This window comes from Crassostrea angulata, chromosome 6 (assembly GCF_025612915.1).
Source record: "Crassostrea angulata isolate pt1a10 chromosome 6, ASM2561291v2, whole genome shotgun sequence".
Taxonomy (NCBI): Eukaryota; Metazoa; Mollusca; class Bivalvia; order Ostreida; family Ostreidae; genus Magallana; species Magallana angulata.
In genome coordinates this window covers 61,243,314-61,256,037 of record NC_069116.1, presented here as the reverse complement: position 1 = coordinate 61,256,037, position 12,724 = coordinate 61,243,314, and the positions used below count along the sequence as shown (strand labels likewise).

The window sequence follows — 12,724 nt, the reverse complement described above, 5'->3', positions numbered from 1 at the left end:
TCATGAAATCATTCGACAAAAGATGGTATTAATTAATTCAAACTATAAACTCAAGGAGTTGAATTAAAGGATCATTATATCTTAATAATGTACAATTTATCAACATTAATAATTTTCTAATCATAGGTATCAGGGAGCAATATGTTTATTGATATCGGTACGACGTTATTATGTACAACTTACTAAATAAAATTGCAAAAGGGGCTACTCGATTGCTTAGCAGAGTCTGTATAAAACACATACTTTGTAGTAAAACTATCAGAGAACAGAAAATATTATATCGTTAATTTTTTAAAAATTATAATTGTATAAAAGTTAATATCTTTAAATTCCAATATTGGCTATACTCTTTCATCAGAAAATACGACAATTTTAAGTAATTGGAGATCGTAGACGAATCAAACACACCTCCAATGCTTGTCAGCTCGGAAGATTGTGAAAGATGAATGCGCCACCGACATTTGAATCGTTTCTCTTGTTTGATGGAGAGAAAAAGTGAGCAATTTATTTTATAAAACGTTCTAAATTGCACGGGCATCTTACGTTGGTGACGTTTTTTTTTTAAACTTCTTAGATCATTTGTTTCAAGTCTGTTTAATAACGTGCTTTAAACAGTTTAAAAGATATTTTTAATTTTTGTGTGAATATTTTGTAGAATAACAATAGAGAAGGACACCAAGGTACCAAATGCAGCAATATTCACAGTGAACAAAGAGGATCATACCCTAGGGAATATGATTACTGCGTATGGATTAAGTATAGATAAACTATTTGCAAAGCACTATGTTGATTATCAATATTATAGTTATACATCATAGGATGCTTTCCATTAAACCGGCATTGCCAGATTTGTTGATGATGCCTTCATCGCCAATTGCTGGAAAGTGTGACATTGGCGAGTGATTGTGGCAATGCTTTAAACCATTGCCGATTAGGAAACAATATGACGTAAAAATTATCATACTTTACAAAACGGGGATTTCTGTTACTCCTATTTGTTCTACTACATTATATTGAAACTGCAAGAAACTTTAATATCTGGACCAAATAGAAAGATATGTATCAGTTTTAAGATACAATTGTTGGTGTTGAAGCATTTTGATAATGCCAACCGTTCCATTGACATCATCATTTCTTGATGAGTTTGGACGAGGCAGTGTGAATGGAAAGCACCCATAGCGTGAATATAAAGCAAACTTTCAATATATAAGTTACTGTGGTGGCCACTAGATAATTTGATTTCCAGCACAAGATAGCTCAGTAGGTAGAATACATGAATGAAGATTCAGGAGTCTTATGTTAAAAACCTGGACTGGTCTGTCATTATTTCTCCCCTCTCGTTACATTTCATACAGTAACCTGAACCATGACCATTTATTCTTTTAAACTGTTAAGAAAGTATATCGGATCATGCCATGAACAAATCTGTAATTTTCTGAAGTTACATGTATTTGACACAAAGACAAATTGTAAACTGATGTTTTATAAATCTTTGCACAGCCAGCTCAGAAAAGACCCTCAGGTGCTGTTTGCTGGATACAAGAACCCCCACCCCTTGGAGCACAAGTTTGTCCTGAGGGTTCAGACCACATCAGACTACAGTCCCCAGGAGGCCATAACTCACGCTATCACCGATCTCATCTCAGAGTTCTCCTTGCTGGAGGAGAGATTTAAGGTAAAACAGAAGAACGAAGTACATTGGTCTTAGTCTCGTCCATTTCATACTGTTATTAGATGTGGCAGTTAATGATTAATAGTTAGAATTAGTCTTCTATCACTGTGCATGTTGATATTTTGATATGCTTTCTGCTTTCATTAATTACATTTAGTCAAGTCAATCGTAAAGGTTGTTTTGTTATTGAATTTTCCCTATCACTATGTATGTTAGCTTGTAGAGATACTACTTATTGATTCTTTTAGTTTAATCTGATAGTTCTTGCTTTATATTTTATTGTAGCCAGTTGATTATTTTAGTTTTAATCTAATGATCTTTGATTTATTTTTTGTAGGAGGCAGTTCGTGAGAAGCAAGAAGGAGACATGATATAAAGAGTTAGCAGAAATAGATACAACGATTTTTAAATTCGAGTTCAAAAAACAACTCACTCTTATAAGAGACTGATTGGTTTAACTTAGGTTTTGAGGACCAAGTATACTAGTTTGTGAATGGGGAACTCAAAGACTGTAAAACTACACAAGTACAGGGTTCCAGATCTGGAATGTCCGTGTCATGTTTACAATACATGTTTGTACCATTAGTTGTTGAGAGCATGGATGTGATGACTTGTTGTATTGTGAGTTTGTGTCTGACAAAAGAGCTGAGGTTTTGTGTGCGTCTGATAAAAAGAGATACGAGCGTTGCAAGAACTATGAGTCTGTTAGAATATTGTAATATTGCAATTGTTTGTGTGTTTAATAATCTGTGTGTGTGTCTTGTGTTGGTGTGTATAGATGGTTAAGAAATGTGAAAGAATTGATATGCAAAGTTTTGTATCTGAATAAAGGTGAGCGTGTTAATAAGTGTTTTTGTTTTAAAAAGATAAATACGGTTTTTGGGGTTGATTTGAATTGAGAATGCTAAATGCCTGTATCAACAAGAACATTTTAAAATATTGAATGCCTTATTATTTTATTTGATTATGGTTGACCAGAGTAATGTCATTTAATCATCATCCTGACGTAAATATGGTCCTTCCAAAGCAGTTTGATTTTTTTTTAACAGGATGATTTTATAGTCATATCACATGTTGGGTATTGTAGTTTTTAAAAAAGGTCCTAAACAATTGTTTATGTATGGGACATAAAACCTATATCAAACCTGAACCCCTAGTGAGGCCTAAGAATCGTCCAGGGGCCAAAGTCTAAACAATTATAAGGAATCGCCTGGATGATAAGTTTCTTAGAAGATTTTTAAAGATTTACTCTGTATTTTCCTATGTAAAACTTTGATCCCCCAGTTTGGCCCCACCTTACCCCCTAGAAATGAAACTTTTTCTTTTTTTTCAATCCTGTATATCAACATGCATAATTATCATACTAGCACATTTTACAAAAAAATAACAACGGAAAAATACAGCGGTTTTCAAGATGGATATAGATAGTGCCTGTACTATTATAATAGCATTGTACAGGAATGAGTATGCATGGAAATGTGCATGCAGCATCAAGCTACTAATCTTTCCAAAATACACAGTCACATAAAATACTAAAATTACGAATTATAAGAAAATAAACTTTAAAGAATGATTGCTGTAAAACTTTTCTCCTTAGAGAACTCATTAGTAATAATTTACTGCCATATTGTACAGATTACAGGGTAGGTTTAAACATGTCGTTTTGTAAATTTAGCAGTAAATTTACTAGGAGGGTGGAAATGAAATATTTAGAAATTTACAGTTAAGACATAATATACCTATATCGTAAGTGTAAAAACACATATTATTATACTTTCATGTTAAATACTGAAATCTGATTGGTTTAGACGCAGTTGGTAATCCGTTCTATTACCCTCAGCGTTAGCAACACACTTGGCAACGGGTAACAGAACGAACTGTTATTTGCGCGTAAATTATGTGCGTACGGTTCGCCGTAGAATTCACTTCATTTCTATATATTTACATTTTGAACTGTCTTTGTCTGTGATATAAAAACAGTAAAATTTTCTTTAAAATTAAGACATTCAGTGTAATAAAATAAATAGTGCCTGTTTGGGAGGGTAACTGTTGAAATTGACACCCCTCGAAAACCAAAACAATGGTTTTCTCGGGGTGTCAATTTCAACTGTTACCCTCCCAAACTGGCACTATTTATATAATGTTATTTTGTAAATTGTGTATTTATACCCAGATCAAGAAAATTTACAATGTTATAATTTCAATTTCCTATAAGTAAAGTGAAAGATAAGTATAACTTCAAAATTAAACAATGTGATGCATTGTAAATTTCGTATACACCCCTCAAGAAAATATGAAGAAAGTATTTCTGGACTAAAAAGTACATGACTTTGTATTTCGTGAAACCATGTAAACCAATAAACAAAATTATTCTTATGTTTAAACACAAAATAATCTAAAGAACAAATACAAATTAACTGTATTTTTTGTATTGAATAAATCAAATATACATGTATAAATATCAGTTCATTAATATGTGTTTATTTGCTGTTGAATTTAGAACACCGTTTTCATGATCAAAACCCCACGATGCTGGTAAATTTTCAATGGACTTGGGTCTTTATTTGCCACCTTTGGTCTCAATATTCAACGTTGAAAAATGACCCCGGCTCAATTTTCCACTTTGATCAAAATTCTTCGCTACAACGGCATTATAGGCAGCAACATTGATTTCATTTACACTCCTCTTGAATTGGATGAAATTGGCCAACTTGCAGAGTAATGGCAGATTTCTATCATAAAAAAAGGAACACCCCCCCCCCCCCAAAAAAAACCCCACCATAATATATCCATTCCCCCCTTCCAAAAAAAACCCCAAAAACAAAAGAAAAAAACCCAAAACAGACAAACAAAAACAACAAAATACGCATAAAGTTTTAATGCATTTGCCATGAAACAAAAACAAAAAATTCCAATATCATTGAAAATATTTTGAATCAAAATAAAATTAAGGCGTCATTCTTTACACTAGAAATAATTAACTGCATTTTTCCGCGCAGTTATATTGATTATGATATATATACATAATTACATATCATGCAGTGATGCCATCATGACATTTCACGACTGGAGTAAGACAGAAACCAAATAAGGTACGAGTATTTTCATTGGTCATTATGGTTATTCCTGTAACAGTCGGAGGAATATTCCAACAGAACACCCCAGCACTACGATCTGTGCCAGGAACTTGGAGAGCGACACGAAGTAGTCCATGGCCCGCTGGGTTCTGTTAGAGATAGAGCAGCAGAACACACACTGGGCCAGCGCCCGCACCGTGACCTCAAGGACAGCCCAGCCGGCCTTGACATACTGAATCCAATGAACAAGCTCCCGAGTGTTAACAGCGATAGCTAGGGCCACGCCCATCTGAGGAACATCCTCCACCCATGTAGATACCATGGACACGGTGTCCGCCAAAACACAGGACCCACTCTCCGTGAACATTTCTATTGCGAGGTTGATGACCTCAAACACAAAGGTCAGTGACCCCAGAGCAGCGACCACAAGGATGACCCAGTGTAGATAGCCGTGGTTCACTATGTAAGAGTCGCTACTCTCCTTGACCCGAGAGTAGAACAACCAATCACAGGAAAGGTCAACTGCCTCCAGGACGAACACCACCACAAGCACGGTCCAATGGCGACAGGAGGCCATCTTTCTTCTCCTTGGAAACAAAGCCTCAATCGTGTCTAGGTCACTAAAACATTAATGAGCGAAATATCAACGTAAACATTTCTCTTTATGTAAGAGTTTGATGGTACTGGTTTGTTATCTGCAAACATTCTCTTTTATATAGTTTCATGTTAAATACTGAAATCTGATTGGTTTAGACGCAGTTGATAATCCGTTCTATTACCCTCAGCGTTAGCAACACACTTAGCAACGGGTAGCATAACGAATTGTTACATGCGCGTACGGTTCGCAGTAGAATTCAAGTCATTTCTATAGAAAAGCATTTAAGTTTTCTTTAAAATTGACATTAAGTATAATAAAATACATAGTGCCTGTTTGGCTTCGCGTCGGTAGACAATAGTTTTCTCGGGGTGTCAATTTCAACTGTTACACTCCCAAACAGGCACTATTTATATAATGTTTTGAGATATGAAAAAAATACTTGCAACACTCTGTTTAAATTGCAAATGCTTTAAAATATCACCACAGTAATATATCTCAGTGACCTTATTTCAGCATGACCCGCTGCCAGCTGTATTCAATACCGTTAGATATACGCAATAAACCTCGATATGCCATGCCTTTAGCATAGATCTTTACGGTTGTTGAAATATTAGGGGTGTTCGAATTGGAAAGCACCAACACGCACCACCACCTCCGTGCAGTAGCCATATCTTACCTTGAGTGTGACAGTCTACACTGGGATATCAGCGGCCATTGTTACTCGGCCGGACTACCCCATTCTACAGATAACAGCCGAGTACAGTTCGTGGACTAGTGTTGACATCCGTGTATAAACACAGGTACAGCAGGTGTTACTAAACACAGGTACAGCAGGTGTTACCGGCGTGTTATTGTCAGTAATTACAGGGACATCCTAGCGTTGACTTGAGGACCAGTCAATCGGAGACATATTGAATACATGTCACCGAGAGCTTTCGAGGAAATTAATGAAAGGTACATGTGGTTACTTCACAGGAATATTTTTTTAACTTATCAATTCCAGTTCAAACAAAATTGGAGGCACGTGATTCAGTGGTCATTGGCGTTTGGTCAGTAACCCAAAGGCTGCTTAATTGCCGAAACTTCGCGCTCTGATCCATTGATGTTGTGTTTTTAAGTTGAGTTTACCTGTGATGGACTGGTGTCCCATTAGGGGGGGGGGGGGGCAGCGGCGGCGGGGGTGTCAATGAGTCCCATCAACCTAGCACCACTTACGGATACAGGGATAAGCACCGGCCTTATGCGTCGTCATACCTTCGGAGAAGTTAACAACATTGCGTTGGAAGCAAATTGAAAGTGGGGGGGGGGGGGGGGGGGGGTAGACCTTAAAAAAGGGTCTTTCATTATGGTAATATATAACTTTGCAATAAAGTGCCCCCCCCCCCCCCCCCCCCCCCCCGTTCCGACGCCTATAAACAATGTGCAAACAAGTCCATTCCAATCATGACATAGGGGTGTACGATGCGAAGTATTTACATCATAATATCATAAAAAATAAATAAATTGTGGCTCACTACACCTTGAAATAATTTACCAAAACCAGCAGACAATTTCTTGATAACGAAAGATGACATGATGCATAAGATGAATTTACATATGTAAAAGTCAGATGTGCGAAAAAAATGCAAAATTGGATAAAAAAACCTCTTGATTTTCAGAAAATAGTTCAGTACTATTAGTATTATTGAGTAAAGCCCCAGTCGAGTTCTATCTCGTGGTCTACTGTTCACAAACCCGACACTTTCACCAATGAGCTATGGAGATATTCAACCAAATCGATTGATAGACACAATTTAACATTACAAAAACTTTAAATCGCCATCTTGTGACGTAGAGTGTTGAAAAGTATAAGCATCAATGTACCTTAAAAATATTAAAACGACTCCTTATATAACACTGATGAGGTTTACGTATTTTTATTGTAATGCTTCAAACTTTCATAGCAGCATGAACCACCATAGAAAACATTTTATTATTTGAATGAAAGCAGCTGGTGGTTGTTTGTTATAGGGATATGAGCATATATTACAGGAGGCTATAGATCCAGCAGTCCAAAGTCAAAGAATCGTTTGAGCTTGGTGATAATTAAGACTTTGAGACTATAAAATACTAATATATCTTCTAAAAAACTTCGGTATAGAAAACAACACAACATTTAACTATTTGATAATGAAATAAAAAATAATCCAATGGTATTTCATGTAAATTCTGCAGGAAATTGAAATGTGTTTAAAAGAGAATTGTTTATTGACATATTTACATATGTAAAATAAGATAATTTAGATATGTTGCATAGACCCCAAATCCTAAACCGGAAGTGTGGGCGAGACAGTCGTCTGCAACGAAAAAGAAATAACAGAAATTAAAAAAAAAAATGATGTGAACTTAAAGCAAACAAGAAAATATACATGTTAATAGCGAAGTAAAATTGTAAGTCCTCAGAACTTCGCCGTAAGCGGGTTTTACGGTAGATGTATAACAATAAAATTAATTAATTTGACACATTCATAAAAGTATAAATTTAAGATGAATAACATTTTAAAAAACTACAAAGACAGATTGCTGTTACTGGGAGCTAAGATTCGGGTCCCAGGACTGTACAATGGATCTGTTAAATGATATGATAATCTTATTATTCATCAGTCTTTATTTTAATCATATTTTATGCCTGTTAATTGTCTGTCTTTATCATTTAATGTTACTGTACATCATAAATTTAATTATTTCAAGCTAAGCGCTTTAGAATATTTTTTATCATATTTAGCTCTATATAACTTTTTTTTTTTTATCTAATAATCACAATATGCAAAACAAGATGGGTACATCCCAAAATGGGAACTTTTAGTTCATTTTTCCTGTAGAGACAACATACATGAAAACGTGCCTCATTTAAATCTGTCAGTTTTGAGCTGTAATGCATTCAATCATTTTCTCTGATAACACACGTGTTTATGACAGATCCAGAAAAAAATATAATTAAAAAAAGAATTGTTAACGTTGACTGCTTCTTGTGACGCAGTTTTGTTGATATACGTCTTTTTTTTTTTTTTTTTTTTTTTTTTTTTTTTAGAAATCCTAATTTTTTTATAACGGAATAATTACAAACCAAATGTACATGTAAATTGTGGATAGCGATAAACTAGAGATGACGCATGGTGGCTAAACACAGAGAGACATGACGTTATGTTACCTTTCATTCCCTTCTCTCTCATCAGCTTCCTCATGGTAGGACTAGAATTTGTCCTGAAAAATACAAAGTCTGTTTAATCCTCGTTTTGACTTAATAATTGTAAAAAATTGCCTTGAGCAGGAAGGTAGAACGACGTACTTTGTTTTGGTTGAATATAAATGTATACAATACTAATAGTACCCAGAAAGTATCGGAAACTTTGGCCGGTTTCATACGCTAAAATTGTCTCGTTCTTATGAATAATTCATGCCCTATAGTCCATAGGCTTCTTCACACTTTCTTGACGGAAATGACACTAGTCACGTTATAAAACCAAGGCATTCGTGTGTGTTATTACTTATATAACAACGGCAAAGTTTCATTACATAATCTTAATTTTCATACATCAAAAAGCTACTAAAAAAAAAAATTCGCTATCTCATTGCTGGGTTGAAAATATAATCATGAAAATAGAAAATTTCAATGGCTTGGCCTACACTAGCGTAGGCGACACTCATTGAGGGTTTACGAAGATGAAAAGATACAAGTTAAGTACAAATTGTAAGCTCACTCGGCCTTAAGCTCCTTCTCTTGCTGTTCCTCGTAGGACTCCTTCGATTCCTGCTCCGCTAGTTGTTTGGCCTTTTCTATCGTTTCCTTGGAGACGTTCATTCCCTTGTATACGTCATGCACCATTTCGTCGGTCAGCTGTTCAAGGTCGTCCAAGGTCATTCTGAAGCATCCATAGTGCGTGTCCAGCCAGCGCAGGGTCATGGCCATCCAGTCCTCTCTCATGAAGCTCTCGTATCCCAGGGGGCCACACAGCACGGCTAATACACACAAAACAAGACAAAAACCTTAGCGACCCCAGTCAAGGTTAGTCTATCATAGATTAAGCGAGTAATCACTCGTCGAAATATATATAACTTACTTTGCTCCAAGAACAGATCTCTGTTTATGCTTTTCACATTTGTTTTCTTGACAAGACCTTCAGCCTCTTTATAGATTTTTTCGCACATCCGTGATTGCACATCCCTTATTTTCTTCCCCTTTAGGTTTCTCTCCACGTCTTTTAAACAACCTACCTACAACAGAGTTCTTATATTGAAACTATGACGTTATTTTCAATTTAAACACCGAACAACATTAACATTTAGTGTGGTTTTTATCATTCCTTTGAACTTTTTTTTTCAGGTGCTACAGTATTGATGTTTCAAATTCTAACCATTTCAATGTACATTGCGATATTTGATTGAACTAATCTTTTATATATTTCTTTCTGTGTTTAAATCAATAGATCCAAATGCTAGAACCAACGATGTTTATAAATCAATAGATCCAAATGCTAGAACCACTTACGTGTTCTATGACAATGAAATACAGAAGCTGATGTGTGAGGGCGTATTGAGACGTGTCCGGTGACGTCATAAAATCCCAACATTCCGGCGTCACCGTGCAACGAGGTAGATTCCTTAAAATGATAGCAATAATAGGTCATATTTTGTCAATATACCCCAACCCCTTCAATTAAGAAATGACCAACAATTCAAAAAGTTCACCAGGATATGAACTTGGTTGGACACGTATTAATCAAATCCCGTGAAGCCCGAAGGGCATCTCAGAAGATTTGGTCATGCACCAACCAAGTTCATATCCTGGTGAACTTTTTAACATTGATGTTTATTACTTACATTTACGTTTGAGAGAGGCAAATCGCCCAGAATTATCAAAATTTCAAATTTGTTTACAATGATTTAATCGTTAAACAATAAGCGCGCGCTGTAACCATTGTGATGCCATGAAAAAGTTCAGACATAATTTTGTTATTCTAAAGGTTCATATAAGGAAGTGAGTTTGATACAGTTAAGCATTGAGTTTTTACGCCATCCTTAGAGCCAAATATATCCTACTTGTCAAACGTTCCCATGACCCTGGCGTAACAAGCGTCCCCGTAATCCTCGTCATATGACGTATTGGTCCCCAGCTTGACGGATCCAAGTTCTGCTTTGTCAAACAACATGGCTTGGTAGGGGAGGATCCAGGCTTTTGCAATGGTTTGGTAGAAACGTTCGTAGTAGGCGGGGTCCGAATCTTTGACGTAAGGCAGGGCCTTGTCGGAGGTTTCCCCTACCTTTGATTCGAGGTCCTTTATTTTGGACAGGTAGCGTGCCGAACAGACTGGCCTCTTGTGGCATTCCTCCACCGCCGCCAAAATCTGACCTTAAAGTAAAACGTCTCAGTCAGACATTTTACACTGAATGAACTAGGAAGGAATTTGATTCCAATAACGAGAAATGATAGGTAATCTTTAAACCAAAGGGCAAAGTGTAGTTTGGAACGATGGTAACGGTGCACTTGAGAGCTAGCAAGGGTCAGCAAAGGTCGGACAAAAACAATGGTAAAAACAAGTATGTTTTCTAAATGTTATTAATGATCATTATGAATGTCGAATAACATTAATGTCTTCCATATGAAAATACGATGTAACTAAAAATCTAATACACCTCCAGTTTTAGTGATCGAGATGACAAAATCGTCAAAACGTGAGCACATTTCATGATTTGTCAATGCCATACATATATATTTTTATATGCTGCATTTATATCCCTAGAGAAATCGCGTGGCTCAGCCGTGACATATTATCTATCATGCCTATATTGCCGAATACTGTGTAATACTTCCTCAAAACCACCCAGTTCAGACAAAATCAGAAAGTTACCCAATTCACAAACAACCAATAGCTTGAATACGTTTAACAAAAGACTTTCATAAGTTAATTAATAAATAACAATTACTTGTTAATTATCAGAGACTATTTTCAAAACTTTGGAGATGAAATACAGCATAGTTATTTAACGAATGTCAACTGCTACGAAAAAAGTAAAATCCCATTTCCTCTTATTTTCAATTTTAAAAACCATAGATCTTTGAATGTAGATACAAGGTGTTACAGTAACTAATCACGAACAATCATGATTCTATCAAAGCGATATACCATATTTTACAGATAAAGCTACACGTCTTTATTTATTTTCAAAAGGCCGGGTATTTTTTCTGCATGAAACTTCAATCTTAAGGAATCTATCCTTTTGAGAAAAAAGTCTTTTCATTCCTTCCTTTGAAAATGGAACATCATGTGTAAGTATGGCGATATGTATATACCAACCTTTAAAGATAAAGTTTTTAAAATACGTAATCTATTTTCAAGGCGAATATCTATTATAAAATGTTTTAGCACTGTTTATGAAATATCCATCCCTAATAAACAAGTACCTGTTGCTTGATCCGCGCCCGTTCAAGATTTACGTAAAAATTCCCCACGCACCTTGCGCCATTCTGAGACCAAACAGTCCGTCCACGTTGATGTCGCTGTAGTCGGAGCTGAAAAACTTCGACTGCTTCTCCAGATTGTCCAGGACCCTATCCAGAAGACCGTTTCCAGAATTCACCACGAAGCCCGAGGCCCCGAGCCCACAGAGGGCGATAAGTAGCGCCCTGATCATTGCGCTGTGAAGTTATTGAGTGACGGGGTTAGGTGGTCTGCAGTCGTTATCTCTCAGATAGCGAGCAGTCGCGACCAACATTTAGTTCTCTCGATATACGAGTATTCTAGACACATAGAGATTATACATTTCAAAAGAAAACGTTTTATACGTGATAATTTATCAAATGATACGCGAATAAAAATGTGCTCCCTGTTTTCAGTGTTAAATTTAATACTTTAACAGACTCTTTAAAATTTGATTGTGCCTGTGTAACGATATATAAAACAAGTGTGAAAAAGCAATCGATATTTACTTAATTTAACAGTATATAAATTGAAACCCCGAGAAAACCATTGTCAACCGACGCGAAGCGGAGGTTGACAATGGTATCGAGGGGTGTCAATTTCAACTGTTATCCTCCCAAACAGGCACTATTTATTTTGTTATACTGAATGTCTTAATTTTGAAGAAAATTTTACTGCTTTTATATAGAAATAACGTGAATTCTACAGCGAACCGTACGCGCATAATTTTCGCGCATGTAACAATTTTTAATGTTACCCGTTGCTAAGTGCGTTGCTAACGCTGAGGGTAATAGAAAGGATTATGAACTGCTTCTTAACCAATCAGATTTCAGTATTTAACTTGAAAGTATAACAATAAAATTTGCCTACGTACAGAATATGGTGATCACAATATGGCCTTGAAAGTGATCAAATTGGA

The 12,724-nt window shown here is 36.0% G+C and overlaps 3 protein-coding genes across 4 annotated transcripts; 1 reads left to right on the top strand and 2 right to left on the bottom strand.

Annotated features, from left to right (window-relative positions):
- Window positions 1-339: 339 nt before the first annotated feature.
- On the top strand, window positions 340-2,519 carry LOC128189939 (DNA-directed RNA polymerase II subunit RPB11-a-like). The gene is made up of 4 exons (XM_052861767.1): window positions 340-495; window positions 656-745; window positions 1,501-1,675; window positions 2,010-2,519. Exons 1-4 carry the CDS (start codon window positions 443-445, stop codon window positions 2,046-2,048), a joined length of 357 nt encoding a protein of 118 aa, XP_052717727.1. The 5' UTR covers window positions 340-442; the 3' UTR covers window positions 2,049-2,519.
- A 2,016-nt stretch (window positions 2,520-4,535) lies between these two features.
- Window positions 4,536-6,275, bottom strand: LOC128189937 (uncharacterized). 2 transcript variants are annotated; one of them, XM_052861764.1, is made up of 2 exons: window positions 6,024-6,275; window positions 4,536-5,369 (listed from the first exon to the last, which is right to left on the bottom strand). In XM_052861764.1, exon 2 carries the CDS (start codon window positions 5,324-5,326, stop codon window positions 4,793-4,795), a length of 534 nt encoding a protein of 177 aa, XP_052717724.1. In that variant the 5' UTR covers window positions 5,327-5,369; window positions 6,024-6,275; the 3' UTR covers window positions 4,536-4,792. The 2 variants fall into 2 exon arrangements, with proteins under 2 accessions (XP_052717724.1, XP_052717725.1); XM_052861765.1 differs by lacking the exon at window positions 6,024-6,275 and adding an exon at window positions 5,851-6,015.
- A 1,296-nt stretch (window positions 6,276-7,571) lies between these two features.
- On the bottom strand, window positions 7,572-12,071 carry LOC128189930 (UPF0764 protein C16orf89 homolog). The gene is made up of 7 exons (XM_052861755.1): window positions 11,842-12,071; window positions 10,427-10,736; window positions 9,876-9,987; window positions 9,448-9,601; window positions 9,088-9,346; window positions 8,538-8,590; window positions 7,572-7,683 (listed from the first exon to the last, which is right to left on the bottom strand). The coding sequence occupies exons 1-7, from the start codon at window positions 12,017-12,019 to the stop codon at window positions 7,604-7,606; spliced, it is 1,146 nt and encodes a 381-aa protein (XP_052717715.1). The 5' UTR covers window positions 12,020-12,071; the 3' UTR covers window positions 7,572-7,603.
- Between the last annotated feature and the right edge of the window lie 653 nt (window positions 12,072-12,724).